Raw genomic sequence first — 23,164 nt, forward strand, 5'->3', positions numbered from 1 at the left:
TTACTAATAAAAAAATAAAATAATAAAAAAAAGGAGCAGAACATCTCTACCTGTAGATTCACTTTCAATTCTGGGGTATTCTTCTTCTAGTGTATTGACCGCTGGGAGATCAATCAATGTATATATGTTTTTAGACAAGGTAGACAGACCAGTGAGATTCTGCTGCTGTCGAGCTCTATACACTTGTTTCAATTGTCCCGATATTTCTTTCCATTCTGTCTGAATCCATTTAGCCAGAGTGAGAATAGATTTAGCGACTGCATATTCAGCTTTGGCAGACTTGCAAAAGGATATGGCACAAGAACTCAGCATTTCCATAGCATGAGTGGACTGACCTGCATATCATTAAGAGTGTATTTTCAGTAAAGTGTTAATTTAATTCAAAGTGCTTCTAAAAGTCAGCATATTCAGATAGAGCTTGCAATACATTTTACAGAGAAGGCTTGCATTAGGTTTTTCTTCACTAGTCATCCTTAATTTCAATTTGAAAACACTTTCAGATTGAGACAATAGCTAACAGGATGAAATTACTAATGATATTGCTCTACTGTGATTTCTTCAAGGTCAGGGGAATAAGCCTGATTACAAGGAAAAGAAACTCAAGTATCTAAAATGATCACACTCACCTGCTGTATATAATAACTTTGTTTTTTCAATATCAAGTTCAGGACCCCATTTTTCATCCATCTGACCTGGTGCAGACAATTTTTTAAAGTGCTGGACTAAATCTTGTGCAGTGGTGGTTTTTCCTAGCTGAACTTCGCTGCACTGGGCAAGCAGTCGTGTAGCTAGGGCAATATTGCCTCGTTTCCGTGCAAATTTTGCTGCTGTTAAGCCCAGTTCCATCAGATGGCTCTTAATCGGGACGGTTGGCTCTGAAAAAGACAGACATTCTGAACAGAAGAACTAAACAAGCAATGATTCTATCTGGTTTATCCAGATAGATAATTTCTACTCAATTTATTCTGTATATGGACATCAAAAAGTGCTCAGCCCTTATCCCAAACAACTTCTTCAGAAATTTAATGCCTGCAATTCTGCTAGAATAATTATATCTGACAGAAAAGAAATATTTATAAATCATCTGCTGGGCAAACCAATCATTTTCACTACATGCATTCTACTTAAGAAATGTACTCCTTCCCTAATGTTATTTTTCCCCCACTTTCCATTAGCTTTTTTTCTGTATTACACATTTAAACAGCTTTCATGATCGATTTTAAAGACCAATTATTGACAGCATTTAAGTGTTCAACAGTAAAAGCATATAAAAAATATAAAAAAGAATCAGTATTCATTAAAGTGCAGTGGGAACAATGAGTTTATAGGTGCTAAGAACTTGTTTGCTTTTTCTTCTCCTACGACTACAGTCAAAATTGAGACCCCTGGTATAAAGACAGGATGCCTAAGTAACAAACTTGCTTTAAAAAAATAAGAAAAAATAAACAGGAATCCATTCCTATTTATTCAACAAAAACACGCCTGCTTTTAACAGCAGCTTTGAGCTGAAACTCTGCCTTCACCTTCCATAACATTAAAATGAGAGTTAGGATACCTTTCAGTTTTTCCATCAGTTGATTCTGGTACACTGTGTACCTCAGGGCATGCATCCATGGCCTTACATCATGCTGTTTGCACGACCGCAAAGCATCATTAAAGAGAGGTATAAGACAATCCTGTAAGAGGCAAAGTTGCATAAATATTTTCAAGTTACTTTCATAGTATTTTCAAAGTTCTATGGGTAGTTAAGAAATGTTTATGGATCAGTTCTTTTCATACACTGCAATTTCATTGCTATTCAGCAATGTAGCATACATTAAACACAATGTTAATGCATGCTGTAGCATACATTAAACACAATCAAAGAAAAATGTATATTAAAAACCACAAAAAGAAGTCGAAATGAAGTGTAAATTAAAAATGCTTTTGAGTTAAAGCCTGTAAAGAAAATTAAATGAGGCATTTTTACAATGCCATGAATAGAAGTCAGAACAATTAATTTACAATATCTGTTCGATACTTCACAACATGACCATGCAACTAAAAGGTATTACTGAAACGTAGATTTAAGACAAACACACCTCTGATGTTAGTCTGTTGGATACAGTGTTTTCCAAAGCAGAAGAACAGTATAACTGAAGAGTGCTCAACACTGGTAAAGACTGAGACACAGTGAGTGTGGACAGTCTTAGAGGTCCAATAGCTATTCGCGATGTTTGCTTCAAGTATTTTATAACATTTCTGAAATAAAAATTAAGAATCAGAGTGGTCTGCTTTGTTTAAGAAAAAACAACATTAAAAATACTAAAGAACAGCAAGCATAAACTTCCTATAGGTGATGAGAAAAAATGCTCCTATAGTCATGATACTTTCTCTATTAAGTTGACAGGAAACAGTATTTTATTAAACAAACAAAGAATTGTATGTACTCCAAATTGAACACCAGTTTATTTTCCCCTCTGTGTTTACAACCCACAACAGCAAAACAGTCGTAAACTCCACCACAGATGCTGAAGTAGCAATCAGAGCACACTCTTCCACAACCGTGGTTAACAAGCTAAAAGCAGCTTTTCACACCACACAACATTCATTCACACTAACTTACTCAGATATGGACTGCCACTTTTGCTCCTGCTCCACATGATTTACAGCTGTGGCCAGACATACTGAGCTTCTCAGAAGTTGCACTTCAACTGCCTTTTGAAGTTCTCTCGGGTCAGGACTTAGCATGTTAGGAAGGAGCTTCTTCATGTCTACAAGGAGATTAAACATTTGAAACCAACTACAACTGCTGAATTTTAGCATCAGAGTTTGAGAATACATTTTTGAAAGCAAAGAAGTTGGGAAAATAACTTGTGTGCATGTATATACACACACATGTATATACAACTCATTGCAGTAATTTGTGATAGATGAAAGAGTAATTACCTCCGTAAATACATTTCCAAAAAAACTGTCATGACATTTAGACTCATCACTGTCAATTATTTTGAGGTTTGGTTCATAAAGGTTACAGCACAGAATACAGCACGCTGTATTTGGAAGATTCAGTTCATCATTTACAGAGACAAATATACAGAAAAAAACTACTTCTGTATATAATGTTAATTTATATATTAATACCTATTTTTTCTTTGGATCCACCTGCAAGTAGGTTTATATTTTCTCCTGGTAATAGCTCTAGTTGTTCTGTGCATTCAGTAAGTTCTCCAGACTCAAAGCTGCTCAAAGATCTGCAATTCAATGTTTACAGTTTTATTTCACATTTCTTAATTTGTTTTAAATGCAACATCATCAAAACGGCAATAGATTAAAACATAACAAAGTCCTGAAATTTTAACATTAACACTTATAAAACTAATTCTAAGCCAAGTTTAACATTTTCACAGATCAGCATGCGTTATTAACAGTGAACTAAATGGTTAAATTCTATATTCTAAATTCTCTATTATATTAAAGGACAAATACAGGAATTTTTTTCATGTTGTCACAAGGCCTAGATTTCAAAGCTTCAGTCTGCATGAAAATTTCAGAAATAATAGAATATTGTGCATTGCATAGATCATACAGTTTTATATTGCTTTACAGCCCTTCTATTCTAGACTCACAAATTATTTTGCTTTTAAAAATATTATAAAGTTTTATAAAATTCATTAATGGGCAGCTTATTTTTAAAATAAATCTCTCGTGGGAAAATACTCATCAGCTTCTAATATGTGGCATAAATCTTTTACTTGAAATAAGTCAAGGTGCTCTAACACTAAAAAAAAAAAAAAAGGCAGAAAGCCACAGAGATTTAGAATGATTTTAACTATCAGTTTTTAAATTACATGTCCCTAAGGGGAGAACTTTCTTCTTACCACACTTCTATTTCAATGACATGCAGTTTCTAAAAAATCTACAAAAAAACCTTTAATTTTCCAGCACTGATACAGATATGCTTGAATAAAGTAATGATAATCTTACTTTATGTAGTTAAAATCTGCTTTCAGATTGATTGAGGTATTACTAGTATTCTTCTTCAATTCATGAACCATATTTTGCCATTCCTGAACAGCAGACCAATCAGCAATGGAAATGTAACATTCACATGCCTTGTTACCCAAGTAATTTATAACTTCAGGTGAAGAATCACTTGGCTTTGTCAGAACAGTTTTTCTTTCTCCTGTGAAATGAAAACAGATTTTTTTAAAACGGGAAGTCTAGCACTCAACATAATTTCCAAATCCATTGTCAAGAGAAACATTTCATTTTTTTTTTAAAAAAAAAGTGTTAAAATATACAGCATTCTTTATTTATATATGTTTTCTAAATGCATAAACAGAACAGCTTCAAAGGAAGTCTCAAGAAAAAAAATCCATATCTGTAAAGAATTTTTTATTTCTTAATTTTCTCAAATTAGGAACAAAGTCTATTTTCAAAGATGAAAAACAATATTGAAACAAAGTCTCATATTGAGTTTTCTTTTGAACTCAGTAGCACATGTGTGGTATAACTTGGTCATTAACCCTAAGCTATATGAGTGTACTACAATTTAGAACTAAATTACTTTAAATACAAAATGCTTTACCAATCACTTCAGTTTCACTCAGCTAAGCCCCAATATTGTACACGCTCATGTTTATGGGTAATACTAGCTTCACTGCTATTAAGCAGTTAAGTTTAAGTGCAGACAAAGTTTTTCAAATTCAAGAATCAGATGCTGTGACATTAGCATGGCTCCATCATGAATATTATACTTAGAATTCTTTGCCTATAGAGTTAGGAAATCTGTATTACCTTTTAAAAGAAGAAACTGATAAACACTTACCATTCAAAGAGTGCTTTGGGCTGGCATTATTGACACTGTTGGAATTGGCCAACTTCAGCACAGCTTTATCGAAGCCTGCTATGCAGCAATCCACTCCCGTCATGGAACACAAGTGCTCCTGGTATTCTGCAGTCGCCTTCTCAAACCTTACATGGTTTAATATTTTAGTCAACACTTTACAGAAGCAGTTTATTTTAAGACTTCTTTACCACACAACTCAAAAACTTAATGTGTAACTTAAGGGAAAAGAAAGGATGGTTAAGATAAAACACAGTAGAGTTAACCAGTTGAGAAAAAAAAATCCCGGTGATAGCCTAGTATAGGAGCTTTTCCATTCATGCCAGCTTCAAACAAACAAGGTTAAAGCACAGGCATGAGTTTTAGATTGGATTGTGGTGTTTTCTACTTGAATAAACCGGAATACTGATTGGCCAAATAACATTTACTAGAAGTATGTAAAACTGGACCTATGACAACAATTCGCACACTGAACTTAGTATTCCTGGACAACTCCTTATGTATTAGGAAAGTGTACACTACCTCAAAGTCTTGCAAAATAGGAAAGCAGGATATGAAAAAGTGCCTTTTTTTTCCCCCTCTAAACATGGGAAGCAAGAAGTTGCTTTTCCCATTAGAAAAAAGATACATTTAAGTACATGAAAACTCTATTAATATTCTCAATTAAGGTAAACTCTGTGTTATACATCACACAGACTCACTGACTCATATCTGTAACTGAAGATGCTACTTCAGCAGAAACCAAATTTCCAGAGCAGAAACAAAAATGTGAAGTAGTCCTCAGATTCCCTCTCTAAAACTGTGGCTGATAATTGCACCGTTGCACAGAAAATTAGCAAAGATTTAAATTGGTCATTTTTTGCAATGCAAAATAGTATGTGAAATTAGTATTCCAATATATAAGTCACTATGAAAAAAAGCAGCTTGCGAACACCATTTGTACTTAAAATCCCGGTAATTCAAAACTATAGGTAAGTGCAATATGCATTCGATCTTGCATTAGATTGTTGAAAGACAATCTTCCTCAACAAGGAAATGAAGGTCAGTAGCCTTGATTCATGTCACAACTCATAAGATTCCAAAGTAGAATCATGAATAAGAAATTAAATCCAAAGATGTACCATCCAGCATCAATCCAAATACACACACACACACACACTCCCCAACTCACAACTTACCGCCCTTCTGCCTGTTGAGCTACAGAATTGATCCAGGTAAGACTCTTCCCAACTACGGCAGAAGACCAGACAGCTATACCCTGAATAGCTTCAGGACAGTGAAGCTCACATAATGCTTCAACCAGCATCATAATTGTCACCTCCAATTCACTCCCCTAAAATCAAAATAAAAGCTTTATTTAATAAACAGATCTCACATGCAATAAAAGCTATTTAGATTGCTACATGTTTGAAAGCAGTAAAGCAGTCTTTCACTACGTACATACACTAGGTGAAATGTTCTGCATATCTGTTATGTTGCACTTCTTTTGGAAGAGGGACACAGGGAAAGGGAACTAAGGACATAGGTTTTTACACTGAATTCACAGCTGGGGGTCTGAATTAGCAATCACTTATGGTCACTATTCATGAAAATACATGTGGGAATTCATGAAGTTGCAATGATGAACATCTGGCAAGCCTTTGTTTACATATTTAAGCATATCAAGTCACATACTGAAGAAACTATTTTTGCCTTTCCACCTTTAAGAAGGGTTGAATCAGTTTATTTCTTCACCTTATACCCAACACGTACATACTAACTGTTTTGCAGGGAACAGGTTCCCTTACGACACATCCCCATTCTGCTCATGCTCGAAGTCTGGTACAGACCCTGTCACTAGCTCAGAAGAGACCGCAGACTAACGTAACAAACCTATCAAACAAATGCCTTAAGGTTTAAGCAGAACCTCCTATTTAAAAATAAGTTATTTAATTGAAACTGTAAATGAACAACAGCATTTATTAATTGTATTTCACCAAATGCACACTAATCTGCAATTTACAGGGCTGCCTAACCAGAAAAGCCTATCAGAACAAGAGCATGAATTTAAAATATTTAAAATAATACGATCCTTTACAGTATCCTTCCTTAGCTTCCTTCGTTTACCATGTGGGAATATTTTTGCCATAGTCTAAAAAGTCTGAAAAGAGATTACCTGAGAGAGAGTATTATTCGTTTTCATCTCTGTGAGTAAATCAAAGCCATGTCTGACTGTCACAGCAGGCTGGCCAGCCAGCAATCCAACTCTCATGATGGAAAGCCTAATCCGCGTTAGCCAGTCTTGGCACGTCTGGCGATTAGTGTAAAAGAACGTCCTGATAACCTTTTAAGACAGAAAAACATAACACATTTTACAATGTATTTTTATACAGAAGAACTAAGTACTTAACACTTATAAACAATCAATTCAAAACAAGGTTCAACTGTAATGTAAGGCAACATTTTGCTGATAAAACTACCCAGAATAAAATAATTCTATATAAGAAGCATTTTATCCCTCAATAGCAAATTTAAGCCTCAGGGAGTGGTGTTGCTTTATAACAGGATGGTCAGTAACAAAGCAAGGAACTACAATAGAGCTACTGGAAACTTGCTTGATACTGTATCACCACACAAGCTTGTATTCCAGAAATGTATTTCCTATTTTCACATTTTCTCCAGGAATAATATTAAATCAAAGCTGCACAAATTAAGAATCTCAAAGTCGGCTTTTGGCATCTTATTTGTCTAATTAGGAAACAAAGTCTGATTACAGCATCCCTTTCCAAAAGATTCCATACTACGATCTGGACAGACCTGAATACTGCCATGTCAGTGAACTGTTCTTAGGTGACATCAACACAGTAAGAAACACAAACCTTGGGTGGAGAGGTGAGGGCATTGGCACATCCTTCATAAGCATTGTACATCAGTTTTTCCAAGTTCTCCAGATACTGCAGCAGCAGAACAAGTCGAAGCTGGTTGCTACTGTGTCCTTCGTCATTGTCTGCAGTAGTCCACTGGCTAACATCTTGGTCTGGGTTTAATGTATGGGCTGCCAGACTCCTAATAATACCTACATTTTGCCAAAACACAACAACAATAACAACAAAAAAGTTATGAGACAGTACTCTATTTAAATGTATCAAAAGGTAGCCCTGCCAAAGTTAAGTCTCTGAAAAGTGCTGTCATTACTAACAATTATTCTGAAATTCCCTTTCTTGATATTTCAAACAAAAACTAAAGTCTCTGAAATCCACCTAAAAGACACGCTCTTGTCTTGAAGAGTTCTTAGGCGCAGTATCTTTCAAAAAATATCAAACATTGAAAACATAAAACAAAGACTATATACACTATTTTCTTTACATTACCTTCAATTGTTTGAAATGTATCTTGAGCTCTACCCAGAGGAGTTCTTAACTTTGAAAGAACAGTAAACTGAGCTGCCTCCCAAACAGCCCATTGCCAAAGGACAGCATCAGTCTTCAACAGATTGCGGGGGATAGTTGGTTGATCCCGTTTATCTAGTCTTTGGCAGCTGTAGAACAACCTTTCTAACCAGTTATCCTTCCTGCAAGAAAGTATCAGTACATGATGACAAGTTCATACTGTATACACTTATTCTCAAAGAAATCTCTAACAGGCCTATTTCCTGCAGTTGTTTGTATATGCAAATATGCAAAAAAGTGCATCTAATATATTTTTAAGTATCTAAAGAGAAGTACTAAAGGATTGAAGGTAAGGAGATTTATACATTTTAAACTAGATATATTTTGAAACTGTTCACTATCCATTTGACATCCATGAATTTCAGTTTTATGGAAAGTTCTTACCCGGTTCTGTGAGAACTTCCATACAAAATGAAACTAATGACATCCGAGAAATCCTGTGGATGGAATGTATTACTTGGAGCTTTGCTCATATGACTTCTTAGAGCCAAAGAAATCTCTTGTATTTCTGTGTGGCTACGGTTACTATAGGAAGAGGAAGAAAACACATAATATATTCAAATAAAATCAATTTAAATGCTTTAAAAGAAAAAGTAAGAGACTTCAAACAAGTCAATCTTTTTCCCATTAGTTACATATGAAAAGAAAATATCTTAACCCTCAACAACAAAAAGTAGGAAATTACCATAGCAGACTATACCTACAGTAGAAAAAACACTTGTATGCAATAAAAATGTTTTCTCTGTAAAATTCAACTTTATACATGTGTAATATTCATATTTATATAGGTGTGATTATCCAAAAGCATCTCACAAGCCATTTTCAGTAGATACTCAAGGTTCAGGTTCTCCAGAGCAGGAGACTTCCAGATACAACAGAAATGTAAACAATTCTGAATCCTGTCTGTGCTGGATATGCATTGAGGGTTTATTTATTTATTTATTAATTAATCAGTGGCATCAAGCTAACTGAGAAAAATCCACAGAGTAAGAACTGTTAAACACTGCTCACTGATTTGGGTTCCTTCAGGAGACACTGCTTCAATATAGAACATATGGAAAGAAAATCTATGCATGTACTTCTACACAAAAGCACACAGTTGAACATGCTAAAGTTAAGTTACGGAATCACCTATCTTGATAATATCAAATGTAGCTACACTGAATGGAAGCACATTGTTTGGCCGTTAAGATAAAGTGCTTTAAGAGAACAGGTCTTTAGGACACAGATTGCAGGAAATAATATTACTGAAGCTTTGGATAACCTGTACAAGCTAACAAGCATTCACATTTCTTACAAGAAGTCCTGCTAAGTTTAACTAAAGTTTTTAACTACTTCAGTTACCAACTGCTTTGTGTACTACTCACTATTTTTAAACCTGCAGCAAAGCAGAAGGGAGACAAAATGCTTGTTTCTTTTCTTGTTTTACAGTTTAAAAAAAAAAAAAAACTCGGTGGGTATTGCTTTTCAGATAAATTTTAAGGAAAAAACTACGAAGCATTCTCTATACTTAATTTAGCCTGAAAACTTACCTCAGTACCACATCTAAGGGAATTGACTTCAAAAGTTTTCCAAAAGTTTGTCTTACACGAGCACCACTGTGTACTAGTTGAACACGACACACATCAACACATCTGCAACATCAGAAAGGACAGAGAAGAGTCACATTTCCACTAAACAGATAATTCAAATATAAAGAATTCAGTGCAAGTACCTTTGTAAAAGATCATCTGGTAGGGAGGAAGACAGAGCATGGAGACTGCTACATGCCTGAAGACAAATATTCACATCTTCCAGAAGGGCTGCATTAAGAATTGAAAGAAAAGATGTTATTTTTGCTTTAATTTGACAATTTACTCATTATATTCCGGTTGGGCAGAACATCTAAAGACATTATATAGTATATCTGGTAGAAAGAGGGAAAGGATCTGTGCATTACTTCTATTTTGATTTAATTGACTGGTTTCATTATAACAAGAAAATGCTTAGCACACAGGTGACTTAAGGTTTTTTTATAGTTTTGTGTGGCCTTCTCTGAAAGTTGACAGATTAATTGTACAACCCACGTATGTAGGTATGATTTTTTTTTTTTTATATGGAGAAAGAAAGGTAAAGTTAATCCCCAGTTTCAGGAAGTTATGGAAATATTTTGTTCCCATATTTTTCTTTACAGGTTATTTTGAAGTCCAGCAAAATGTATCACACTACAGAATTGATTTTGATTAAAAAAAGCAAATCACACTTGCAAAATTTAGCATATTACTCTCATTCTTGATCGATCGATTGCATAATCACAAGTTACTATTTTAAGAAAACAATTATTTGTAGAAGAAATAAGTATTGAACACAGTTAAAAAAAAAAAAAAAAAAAAAAGGAGAGGAAATTTGTGCAATTATAACCAGAGGCAAACCCTCTCAAAAAATAAATAAGAGAATAAACAGAGTTAAGGCTAAATCTTAGTTGTACTTCTCTTGATAATTACGAAAAATAAAAGATATCAAGTAAAAAGTTTGCAAAATCTTACTGTTTGCTAGAAGTCCTTTGCAGAATTTATGAAAAGATGGGAGGGAAAACAATGGTGCATATGTTTCCGATTTTTTCATCAGAACTGCCACTTCCAGAGCCCATGTCATAAGTAGTTTCCTTTACAAAAAATATTAGTCACTCTATATAGTTATGGAAATATGATGTCTTTCAACACAACTTCATTTTCTTCATGTTACAGATTGTATCATACAGTAATCAAAACACCTTTAGTTTTCAAGCATATTGGTAATACAATCTTGCAAATATTGTAAGAGTTTTTTTATATCAGCAAAGATTTTTTCCAAGACTTTTGATAGCTCTGCTCTTAATATCTATACCTTAAGCTTTTGGGTTTTGTGATTTTTTACACAAAAGTGAGTAATCACTTTTTCTGATATTTCAAAAGAAAATATATCTCAGTAGTTAAAGTTACTTCAAGATGAAAATACTGCACTCAGTAACAAAATGATAGCTACCTGGTATCTTGAGTAAGGTTATCCTTCTTAAGAAGTAGCCCCAAGAGGTTTAGTATGATTGAGAAATGTTTCTTGGTAGCTGTGGTTACAGTGCTTATCACTGCTCCATCAAACAGGGAGGGAGAGGAAGAACTGAGGCTGCTGGATATGAAATGGTCATGCCTGGAAAGTAAGGAAAAAACAAAACAATACAGAGATATTTCCTTAAATATAATGAGAAGAAAACAATAGCAGAAGTTAATATGCACTCACACACTACTAGAAATTAAATGACCACATAAGTCAGAAAACCAGAAGTATTCTGATCCTTGGCATATCAAAAACAAAATTATAATTTTACATTATACCACTGGATTATGTATCCTAATTTCAATCATCTTCATTATCAAGTGCTTAGGAAAAAAGGCACCAAAAGAAACCATGTAATCATTATCCTCTCTCAGCTGGGCAACATTCTATAGTAATAAGGTCCAAAATTAATTTAAATCTGCTGTTTACATTTCATTGTCTCTCCTAGCTCTCAGTTAAAAACTGATTAAGGAAGTTTGGGTAAGAGCTGAATTGTAATGGAATATTTCCTGAGGGCATGATTAAGATATTTAGACCAACCCATCCTAGTCCATTTGAAAATACTGACAAATTATTTATCTTCTTACCTGGAACAATGTGAATATAAGGTATAGAGAACTGCATACTGGACAGCAGGAAAATGAACTGCTATGTCATCATGAACAATCATCAGATTTTTACTCAGTAGTGCAAATACAGTCGGTGAAAGGGCCCACATCTATGAAACAATTGCAATATAAGCACAAAAATTAAACAGGATCTAAAGTGTAATTTCCACACCATTAATTTTGTTTTGCCTGTTCGCAACAATTTCTTTTTCAACCCCGTTCATTCCCTGACCTCAATTGTAATTATTTTCTTTTCTCTTTTAAAACCTGTTAAAGGGTTTTTGTCTAATTTGAAGAGAAGATTTTTCACATGCCAGATGCACTCTCAGGACAGTCCCAGAGCTGCTACAGATATCTCATTCTTTCTTCAAATAAAAATAATAGGACCAGTAGTAAAAAAATACCCTAGAAATACTCTAAAAATACCCTAGAACCTGTTTCTCATGCACAGACAGAAAATACAGTCCATGTATTAGCGTCTTGTACATCTTAATAATGGAATCTTTTTTCTATAGGATGTCAGGAAACAAGTATAATCCCTTTAATCATATATACATACTACTTATGAAACATGGTATATCCAGAGTCTTATACTTACCCTTTAAGTTAAAAGAAATACACAGATGAAGTAAAAAAGGTGTTTTTAAAACTTTGTCCAGATTATCTGTACAATTTCCACTCACCCCAATTAATGAGTTTTTAGCATTTCCAATAGTACTTAGAGCACTGAGGTCAAATATCACAACAAACTTGGCATTGGCCACGTTGAAAACATGGTTCTTGAAAGCATCATGCTGGATCTCAGAACAGGCCTTAGGAAGTTGTAAACTACAGAGAAGACTATTTAGAGCACAGGTCATTTCTCCTAGAATCAACCTGTAAGCAGTCTCCAGAACAGGAATGTTCTTCAGGCTCAATACTGCTTGATATACAGCATGGGCAGCTGCAACAACCTATGGAATATAAAATAATGAAAATAACTGATTAGAATAAAATATTTATGTATCAATGGCCAATACAGAATTGAAAAGTATGTTTCTTTATGAACAGTATAATATGATGTACTGAAGTCTTCAGTTTTCTATAATTAAGTATTGCTTAATCACATAATCTGTAGAATGTGTTCTGAAGCAGCTTTTCCCATTAATATAATGCATGCTGAGTATGAAAAACATACCAACTAATGACTTTCCATCTGGTTTAATAGCCAACTCACTAATTCCCATGAAATCCATATGCCTGAAACAAGTGCTAGCTACATCTGCTCTCTGAAGTTTCAGAAATGCAGAAAAATATACATAATATATATACTTAAAAATGAGTAAAAAGTTTTACAGCCTAATAAACATGATCTAAGGAATACATGAAGGCTGTTGTAAAATACATGTGAAAAGTCCTCTCCTCTTACCTCTTTCTCCTTATGATAACGAAGTACAAGCAGTTTAGACTCCGGTATAAATAATTTTTCTACAAATGATGATGGCAGTTTTGTATTTATTTGTTCGACAATCTAGCAATAAAAAAGAAATTTACCTGATTGATTTTAAAATCATATTTTTATACTATTCTGTAATAAATCTCAAATATTTACCTATATTTCATTTGCAAAACTCTTATAGAAATAGCTTCCCAATAATACAAATATAAAATATTTGATTTCCCAAATTCATATTCAGCAATTTAATTTTTAGGTTTTCAAGTAGCATTTGAGAGCAGAGATGAAAAAGATGCCTGATTAACTATATCAAAAAAGAATTTAACACATTTATGTGGTGTGGTCTTCAAGAACTGGATTTAGATAATATTTTTATCTACTTTTGCCATAGCCAGTAACTTTGGAAATAGAATTTTAACCACTCAAATTTTGGAAAGTCAGACTGGGTTACCTAAAACTCTCAACTAAAACTCCAGCCTAAAAGCCAATTTAGCAACAATCCAAATGCATAAACAAGCTGCCAGGATATGCTTCACATCAAAAAAATAGAAGCCTTTAGAAAAGGAGTATTTTTCCTTATGTTCAGGAAGAGTTATCAATCCACCTCACTATGAAACATGCAATAAACATTTTATATATATAAATACATATTTTCCAATGGGAAAAGTTACAACAATAACAAAACTATATACAAACCAGTGTCAGCAGATTCAAGACTGAAATTATATAATCAGTGCCACAAGTCTGACAATTTTCCATTTGATCTAATCCATATGTGATAACCATGTCACAGTGTATGGTCATACTTGGGTCCAGACTACCAAGTAAAACACCAACACACTCATTGGCAGCTGTAAGGACTGCTTCAGAAAAGAATACTTGATTTGCTGCCGTCACACATCTCATTACTCTGTACAGAACCTGGAGAAATTAGAAAAGAAACAATCTGCCTTTAATGAGAAGAACTTTACACTATTTAATCCTATCCACATCCACTGATCCTTGATGACAACAGAACTCCTATTCTCTGGTGAAAGATGGACTAGTTTTGTTTTGTTAGACTGTGTCGCAAGAACTCTCTACAGACTAAGACACAAGTTACAAAATTGTCTTGGCATTAGTTAAGAAATCTGTACTACTGTTTGCCCAAGAAGTTACCCCAAAGAATTTTACAAATACATAAATTCCAATTGTGTAGCTCATGCAGCAACAAGAGGTTAACCATACATACTTTTGCTTTGTTTAATCTTTGCTTCAAAAATCATTCAAAAACCAAAAAGCAAATGTATTCAAAGCTGAATTTAAGCTTTATCAACTGGCAGATATAGACTCTGAAACTCAGCAATGAACTTCTGACATTAATGAAGATATGTCATCACATAATGATGATTTATGTCAGCAACGAATAAACAAGCAAAAAGAAAAGACTGAATTCTTACATCAGTTACATATGCTTCCGTAATTGGTGGTCCTCTAATGGGGCTGAAGCGTTCCCCAATACTCCTCACCACAGTACTGAAAACTCGAAGCAGTGCAGCCAGCTTTGGTAGTGATACTGAAGGAGGAGGAATATCTTCATCTACTGATTCCCCAGAAGCCACATGGCTGAGGTCCTAGAATGCACAAGTTTTATGTATCAGTATACATTATTAACAGTTATAACATACATATAAAAGATCAAAATGCCAGGTTAAAAATACTTAAATATATCAAATATATTGCCATAAGACATTATCCAAAAACAGACACGTTTATCCAATATATCTAGCTTCACAAACATATCAAGACAATAGTTTGCACAAGGAAGAAGTCACAGAACAGTAATGAGATGCTGCTCATCACTTCAGGCACTGAAACAGTACTCAGACCTCAGCTTGCAAACTGAGAGAGGCTTAAAATGTTCTTGCTCCTGGCACACGACCATCCGCGCGGCTGCACACCTCTGCCTGTACTGGCTGCTCCTCTCCTGATCACCTCCTGACTGCAGCCTGGGACTCAGGATCTTCCAGGGGCCATTCCCAACACACTGTTTACCTGCAGCTATCTTGGATCTAGAGACTAGGAGTTTATGAGCAGGCTATTTCACGCCAGCTGGCATCAGTGCCTGGGAACATTCCCAGAAGCACTGATCTCATTAGTATAGATATAGCCTTGGTCAACCCCACTGCAAGATAAAACACACCAGCTTAAATCATCTCCTCCATGATTTAAGTTGTTAAGTTAATGCTTTCTTAAAATTCTACCATGATTAAGGACATACACATTGTCCAGTTCAGCAGCCAAGCTGATAAGCAGTGACTTATTACACTAACTTTATCTCAGTCACGTGTCCAGATCTACAATCACAACAGTGCAGGTTTCTGTGGACGTGAATAGGGCTGGGAAGGTCTGCAAGCCCTAACTCTGAAAGCTGTACCATCAGAAGTCCTCCTGTACATATAAGCATGCTAATAAAACTGGATAATTCATTTTATTTTTAGTGAAATAGATTGCACTGGAAAGACACTTTTACCTATGAAATCTGCACCTAAAACTGGACAATTCTGCTAGCAATTTTAATTATATATAATACAGCATTATTTAGTTACAGCCATATAGCGTTCCAGAATAGATTTGCACCAAGTTTAAAAAAAAAAAGAACAAAAATCCTCTTCCTTTAATGAATCTTCAAACTATAATGCTGCCCCATTCTTCAAGCAAAAGTTTCAGGGCTCTTGCTGCATACAAAGTTTGTAACTGTTTTAAAGTTTGATGTACATCATTAATCTAAAACACTAAAAATCTCTTTACTCTCCCCCCAGAGCCCAGTACAGTCACTTCATCTGAAAAACTCTGAACAATTACTGAAAATATCAGAAGAGAGTGGAATATCTTCACTGCAACTTTTAAAAAAATATATTCCTGTTTGCCCCCTTTTTTTTTTCCATTTCTATTTTAACACAACAATCTCAAAGGTTGGGGCTTAAAGACTGGGTTCAATTTTATCCAAATAGTTCATAAGCACTGAAAAAATATCATTCTACATGTTTTGAATATATTCTGTAGTTTGAACTTCCCTAGTAAATTCATACATATAACTTGATTTTCTACAAATAACACAGCTGCATCAAGTTACAATCGCATATTTCTTAATGACTTGGTAGCAATTAATTCCAATATATATGATAAAACCTGCTTACCTCAGCATAAGCCTCCATATCTTCTAAAAACTGACCCAAGAGTGTGGTAGAAAAAGTAAGGTCAGCCACCCAAAAGGGCTCCAAGCTCTGCAACCATCCTGTATAAAAATAAGAAGCCAATTAGAACATTCCAAAATGATTTTTTTTCAGTTCCATATTAGTAAAGTAAGAAAAGGTTATCCACCTGAAAATTTTGAAGCTATTTAAAAATACATAAATAAATTGTATTTCTCTTTTGCCATCTTCATCTTAAGATCAAGGCTGAGGAGAGCAAAGAATTACAATACAGTAAGTTTAATGATTTGCTGTGAGTTCCTCTAAGATGACTGCTGTAGCGGTAGGAAAAAGTTTCCTAATTCCAGCCTTCACCACCAGCATAACTGTTAAGTGCATTAAAAAGAAATTCTTTTGTTTTCATAAACGATTTGAGCCTGGAATAAGCATCCTTTTCCCACATATAGCATAAAATAGCAAACAAAATTACTAGGAATAAAAACTGTTGCATAGATAGAAACTAATTTTTGTTTCTTAGCGACATTATGTCTGTGTCACCAGGCACAAGCAGGTAAATCTACATTTTCTGCAAGCTAGACTGGACCACATCAGTGATTCTTTGACCAAACTTACCAGATACCTGTTGTGTCAATGAAGGCTTCTGAGTGTGATCTATATGCCACCCAACAAGTATGTCCACTGTGTCCTGAACAACAATTGTGAAAAAACATTAATTATATAATACATTATAAGAATATTTCCAAGCAAGACAAAAATCTGACTAAGCTTACCCGAAAATTGGTGCTGAAAATGTGTGGGTAACATCGGGACACCAGAAGGATGCATTTGACACATTTGCACAGTAACTCTGGTGTATCCACATTTTCTAGAATGGACTGCAGGCTGGTCATCACAAGCTAAAAATGTAAAGCAAAGCTACTAGACATTTCACTTCATTAAAAGCGCATATGAAGCTCGTAAGCTAAACACATGCACAAACCACTTTGATTCAAGCAACAAGTACTTTTCAGTATTTCTTCTGCAGACAGACAAAAAGATACACTGCTTCAAAACAGCTACTTCAGTTAGGGCCTCTGCTTGGGATATGGCAGATCCAGGTTCAAGGCTGGGAGGAGACATTTTCTTATATTTCTTATATTTCAAATAGCTATCCTAAGCTCCTGTTTCTCCTCCTGAAATTCTTTGGTTCCATAAAAATCAGTATTAAACTGGAACACTGATCTTGAATGTAGTAGTTTTACACTAATAAAAAAACAGACCTTAAAACATGAGCTAAGGGACCAGATTTTTGTTGCCACACATGCTTCCCACTAATGCAACAGAAATTTAAGTTAAAAATTGTAAATGAAAGGAGCACAAAGCAATCAAATGGCTGTTTCTTTTTTTCCCCCCATTTATCCTTCCATTTGAGCTTTCTTTTCAGTTTCAACTTGATTCTTCATCTTGGATCTGTGATATACTAAAATGCTGCATCCAAATATATGAAGTCTTATGAAGACACGACACTTCTAATGAGATTAGAATTAGAAGAATTCCATTCAAACAGAAATTTCCCTCCCACTGGTACTTATACCTATACTTACCTATTACATCAACACGGTATTATTTCTTGTTCATTCCAGTTAAAAAGTGGATTAAAGCATTGTTTTACAAAAATTATGTTCCTGTTTTAACTTGCAATCTTACCTGCATTACAGATGAAAAGGCTTTCTTTTCTCCTACAGTCTCTAGTGCTTTGTAGGTTGCACACAAATAAAGAAGTTTAACTTCATCTTTTGTGGATGAGCTGAATTTGCTAAAAATCCATTTAAAGATCTTCTCAGCCTCATAGCTCAGAGAAGCACAAAGCAGGCCAAGACAGCAAGCTCCTTCCTGTCTAAGTTCCTGAAGCAATTTGCTACTGTATATGAGAGAAGAAAAAACAAAATGTAATATTTCTAGAGGAGAGAACAGAGCAGGAGAGACATTTTCTAAAGATAGATATGTGCATGAATTAAGCTGTTTCCCTCCTACTTAATGGCAGCAACTAAAAATAAAAATATGAATACAAAAAATTAAAAATAAAATATATGTATAAATAAAAATATGAAATACATTTTCTGTGAAAAATCTTTTTTTATATTTTTTTATTCTTTAAATTTTTCAAAATGTCTTTTTTCCTAATTTCAGCTCACCTTTCATTGAGTACATCATGAATGGCAGTCAGGATATTATCCAGTTGTTTAACCAGTACCTGTAACACAAGATACATAAAAGCCATAAACATAACACTGTCATGACATCTTCTGCTAACTAGATATGCTTGAGACCCACATTAAAAACACCACTGCCAATAGAATGCCATTATGTCTTCCACGGCCACTGCAGACTCATGAACTATATTAAGCGATACTGCAACATTATCCTACATGTTATATTTCATATTTAGTTACAGTAACCAGGAAAATACACTGGCAGCCTGATATCAAGGCTTTGCTGATATTTATTTCTTGCTGATAAGTCTTATATTTATGGTTAAATGTTATCAATAATACCCAGCCTATCAATAACATCTTTTGAAGATCCAGTATCCTATATTAACAATCAAGTGTATTGGCATTCAATTGATCAGCTAATACAGTGCGAAACATTAAAATTTCTCCTTAAGCAATCTTTACTTTCAGAGGAACTCTCCAAGGCCAAGACATTACCAATAACCTAGCACTCATTTTCTAGTATATGCACTAATGAGAAATATTTGCCTAATATGAATTAAAATACAGCAAGTTGCAAGTTGAATGCATACTTATTCCTACAGCTAATACATTCAGCACTTTGCTTTAAGGCAACATCTAGCAGGCAATCAAATAGAAAAAAAAAAAATATGCCAGAAGACCAAACAACCCAGCAATATTTAATACTCTTTCCTTCACTGGGTATAAAAGCTATTTCTCATTAGATATTTCTCAATACTTAGATGCTTATAAAAAAGCATTTATGAAGAGACGAGTATTTCAGTATATATGGAATAGGAAATAGCACTAACCAGTTTGTTTTCTGGTTGTTGAATGAATTCTTTCAACTGCTTTACAGTAGCCAGTCTTCGGTCTCTGTCGTCTTCCCGAGTAATCCTCCGAAGAAGGTTTGACAGTCGAGACTCATCAGAATAAGACAACGATCGCTCTGAAAGAGGCAATTATTTTATCTGTAACATTGTATACCTTTTTTATAGGATAGCTATGCCATTTCATGACAAACGTATAGCTTCAATAGCCAAAATACTACTACATATGCCTAAAGCGTACTACAAGAATTTTTACCAGCACACAAAAAAACACTTCCAGAACTGAGCAAAAATTGGATTTACTTCTAAACAGAGTCCTGGATTTAGTCCTCTTCAGGGTAAATGGAACTTTTGTGTTTGGTGTGATTAAATCAGTTACCTGACTGAACAAAATAGCTCAACAAATAACGTTTAAAGCAAACCCTTTGGAAAACTAAGTTGCCTTGAAGTAAAGAACCAGATTATACTACCAAGAAACAGTGTTCTCATTTTGGCAAGAGACTAAAGGTTAGGGGTAATCATCTTCTGATAGTGAGACGAGTTCTGCCTCTAAAAGGAGAAGATACAATCCTACTGTTGAGGAACAGAAGTTACACTTGTACCTATGTACAGTGGTCACTTATTTAAGTTTTTTCCCCTCTTTTGATTCATAATACAAGAGCATAGCACCTTCCTAAAATGACATTTCACATAGGTTGATCAAAATGACCATTGGTTTCAGTGAGAAAGGCCATAACTAAGTTAACTGTATCTAGATACCAATTAGAACTTACTCTTACTGAATACATTATCAATACACTTCCCCCATTTGCAAAAGTAAAGTGAGGTTTCTTTTCAAGAGACTAACATTAGATTTTTCATGATGAAAAAATAGAGGACGCAAAAAAACGTAAAGACTATATTAGGCATAGTGACTCTTATATGAACACTCAAGACTACTACATATGACCTCTTTTTGAAGTTGCACCTCAGTAGTTCCTAGGAGAACACTTTCTGTATTATACTCAAAGAACATTCTCTTACTGCCATGCTTTTATTTCTTGAATTAAGACTAAAAAAAGTTTGAATAAAATAGGCTTTGATAATCTGTTTCTTGCCAGGTATCAGTTCAAGCAATAAACGTGAAAGACACTTGACATCTTCAAAGATTAGGGGGCTTGGCAAACAGTAAAAAGTCAAGAAAAGCAGAAGGACCACATATACATTTTGTTCGTTGATAGAATATCTGTATGAGACATTAAATCTGCTGAGATTTTATCCGACAGGTATGAATAATCCTTCTTTTGGAAGGCTCCTGATTTCACAGGAAGCTGCAAAATACATAGATATCTATTTAGCAAGAATTAGACTTCTTTATCTAGGAACAGCAGCCTTCTGTAGTGGGGGGAAGCCACATATCTAATGAGAAATATGCTAAGGATCACAATCCATGAAAGCATTTTCTGAGACAGCATCTGAAGTCTTTCTCAGTCAGGTCAGCTGCAACACTACAGTTGAGCTCACACAACAGTTTTTCCCCCACAAATTTACAAGTTTTTACTCAGGTATCAATTTTAACAATTTTAAGAGCATATCCTCTTTTTTAAAGAGTTGAGAGATTTATCTAGATTACGGAGTAATTATTAAAGGTAAACAATAAATCTATCTTGTTTTAGTCCTAATGAGATCCTGCTGCCTCCTTTTACAAAACAAATTATCCAATTATAGAACTATTTATATATATATATATTTTAAGAAACAGGCTTCTAAAGATGACAGTTTTCATCAACATCTGCAAGTCACATATTACACAAGAACAAGCTGCATAGGCTGTTTATTCATAAGGGACTAGGAACTTCTGGTCACATTCTGAACATGAGAGAGGTTGTGAAGGAAAGATCTCTTTTCCTGAAAAATCTATGGCATCCTTACCCTGTGATTTCCTCATGTCTTTTGTGGCTAAAGCACGATTCCCATGCGGAACACTGGTAAAATCAGGATTGGTCACATTGTTAACTCTCAGCTCTTGCCCCAACGACTTCCGACCATAAGTATTTTCCCCAGATCCTCCATTGACACTGTAGCCACCTGTAGAAAAAGCAATATGACATTAAAGCGTCAGACCATCTGTACAGGAGCATTGTATGCTACTAGTTATTAAATTCATATTTCAATTAACACTTTTATCCTCTATCACCAATTTAGTTTTTCATCTTCACGAGTCTTTTCCTGTGTCCTGGAAGCTTTCAGGACATAAAGTCAAAATCCAATCAGTCTTTTTTTCACCAGCTTATAAAATTACCAGTACATGTATTTTCTTGTATTTTGGAGTTTTTATTACTTATAACCAAAGTTTACCTTTGGTAGCACGACAAAACAGAAATAAAAATGTAATTTAAGTAGTTTGTCTTTACTCCTACATCCAAAAGAATTTACATATTCATATTCCTTCTAGTCTGCCACATGATTTGCAGGGACAGGCTCTTCCCCTCTGCAATAAACACTGTGGAGAAATTAAAGCGTTCACCGAGCCTGAACGACAGTTAACTCGGTGTACCAGAGCTCACTCTGAATCAGCTGCACAAACAGCTTTCTGAAGCGCCTTCCCCACTGAGATAGAGAAGAATCCACTAAAAAAATTAAACACAGAACAAGATATACAATATTTCTTGCATCTATCTTGCAATGTTATTTCCACAATTCCACCTGCATCAGGTCCAAACATCAAAGCATCTTAATGGATGAAAAGAACATCATCTTGATGGCAAAATAAACAAAAACAACTGTGAACTACAAGTAAAAGTCTGTGCATTTTTACACATGCAGGACTGCCCCACAACTACCACCGGGACTTTGTAGTGTTCTGTAATTAAAAAGTCACAGTAAAGATAATTTGTGTATATTTTGATTTAAAACATTAAACTCTTTGCAAGAGACTGAATGTCACCTTCAGGTTATTTTGTGATAACAAAGACTAAGAAAATTAGTTCTAATAGCAATGTTTATGACTAAAGAGAAGTATATCACTAAAACACAGAGCAAGAAAGAAATGTAATTTCACTGAAGATGTCCCATAATCATGCATTCAGACGACAAACGTTATCAAAAATATACATGCTGCCACATACTATTACAGTTCTTAAGCATATTTCATACATTCCTTCCAGCACTCAAGAAACTCCAGCTGCTTTTGCTCATTTGTAAGAGCACGTGGTACTTTCTAGAGCATATTTAAAAAGCAGCATGGCAATCAGGTACTTGGGCTTAAAGACAGTAAATACTGCATTATGACTCTATAGAGAGCGGCTGATCTGAGAAGTTTTTGAAAATTCTAGTAAATTTATATAAATTCTATTCAGTCTATTGAAGCATTAAATCTAAAACTCAGGGGAACGCAATCAGCTATGTCACTAGGTATTAATTTTAGCATAAATGTACAGATAACATGACATATGAACATTAGTAGCATCTCTCTCGCAAGGAGGACCCCAAGTGCATCATAAATTTACACAGCTAAAGGAATAATAATGGAATGGAGAACATATTACTTATAAACAATCTAGAAAGCCTTTATTTA

The 23,164-nt window shown here is 34.5% G+C and overlaps 1 protein-coding gene across 2 annotated transcripts in view; it reads right to left on the reverse strand.

The window, feature by feature from the left end:
• SMG1 (SMG1 nonsense mediated mRNA decay associated PI3K related kinase) overlaps positions 1 to 23,164 on the reverse strand; it is a 57,222-nt gene that overhangs the window by 23,340 nt on the left and 10,718 nt on the right. The window contains exons 3-31 of one of the 2 annotated variants that reach the window (XM_088523192.1): positions 21,520 to 21,675; positions 19,591 to 19,727; positions 18,740 to 18,798; positions 18,252 to 18,465; positions 17,336 to 17,461; positions 17,178 to 17,250; positions 16,551 to 16,648; positions 14,811 to 14,984; positions 14,068 to 14,292; positions 13,345 to 13,446; positions 12,620 to 12,889; positions 11,916 to 12,046; positions 11,260 to 11,421; positions 10,782 to 10,900; positions 9,971 to 10,058; positions 9,789 to 9,890; positions 8,641 to 8,781; positions 8,179 to 8,378; positions 7,687 to 7,883; positions 6,984 to 7,151; positions 6,007 to 6,161; positions 4,811 to 4,956; positions 3,967 to 4,165; positions 3,124 to 3,233; positions 2,606 to 2,753; positions 2,082 to 2,241; positions 1,556 to 1,676; positions 627 to 875; positions 51 to 335 (exon numbers count right to left, since the gene is read on the reverse strand). In XM_088523192.1, coding sequence (XP_088379318.1) covers positions 51 to 335; positions 627 to 875; positions 1,556 to 1,676; positions 2,082 to 2,241; positions 2,606 to 2,753; positions 3,124 to 3,233; positions 3,967 to 4,165; positions 4,811 to 4,956; positions 6,007 to 6,161; positions 6,984 to 7,151; positions 7,687 to 7,883; positions 8,179 to 8,378; positions 8,641 to 8,781; positions 9,789 to 9,890; positions 9,971 to 10,058; positions 10,782 to 10,900; positions 11,260 to 11,421; positions 11,916 to 12,046; positions 12,620 to 12,889; positions 13,345 to 13,446; positions 14,068 to 14,292; positions 14,811 to 14,984; positions 16,551 to 16,648; positions 17,178 to 17,250; positions 17,336 to 17,461; positions 18,252 to 18,465; positions 18,740 to 18,798; positions 19,591 to 19,727; positions 21,520 to 21,675 — 4,515 coding nt within the window. Of the gene's footprint in view, positions 1 to 50; positions 336 to 626; positions 876 to 1,555; positions 1,677 to 2,081; positions 2,242 to 2,605; positions 2,754 to 3,123; positions 3,234 to 3,966; positions 4,166 to 4,810; positions 4,957 to 6,006; positions 6,162 to 6,983; positions 7,152 to 7,686; positions 7,884 to 8,178; positions 8,379 to 8,640; positions 8,782 to 9,788; positions 9,891 to 9,970; positions 10,059 to 10,781; positions 10,901 to 11,259; positions 11,422 to 11,915; positions 12,047 to 12,619; positions 12,890 to 13,344; positions 13,447 to 14,067; positions 14,293 to 14,810; positions 14,985 to 16,550; positions 16,649 to 17,177; positions 17,251 to 17,335; positions 17,462 to 18,251; positions 18,466 to 18,739; positions 18,799 to 19,590; positions 19,728 to 21,519; positions 21,676 to 23,164 lie in introns of those variants that run through there. The other variant, XM_088523193.1, reaches the window with a different exon arrangement.

This window comes from Tinamus guttatus, unplaced genomic scaffold (assembly GCF_059628265.1).
Source record: "Tinamus guttatus ecotype Peru unplaced genomic scaffold, ASM5962826v1 Tinamus_guttatus_pri_ptg000172l, whole genome shotgun sequence".
Taxonomy (NCBI): Eukaryota; Metazoa; Chordata; class Aves; order Tinamiformes; family Tinamidae; genus Tinamus; species Tinamus guttatus.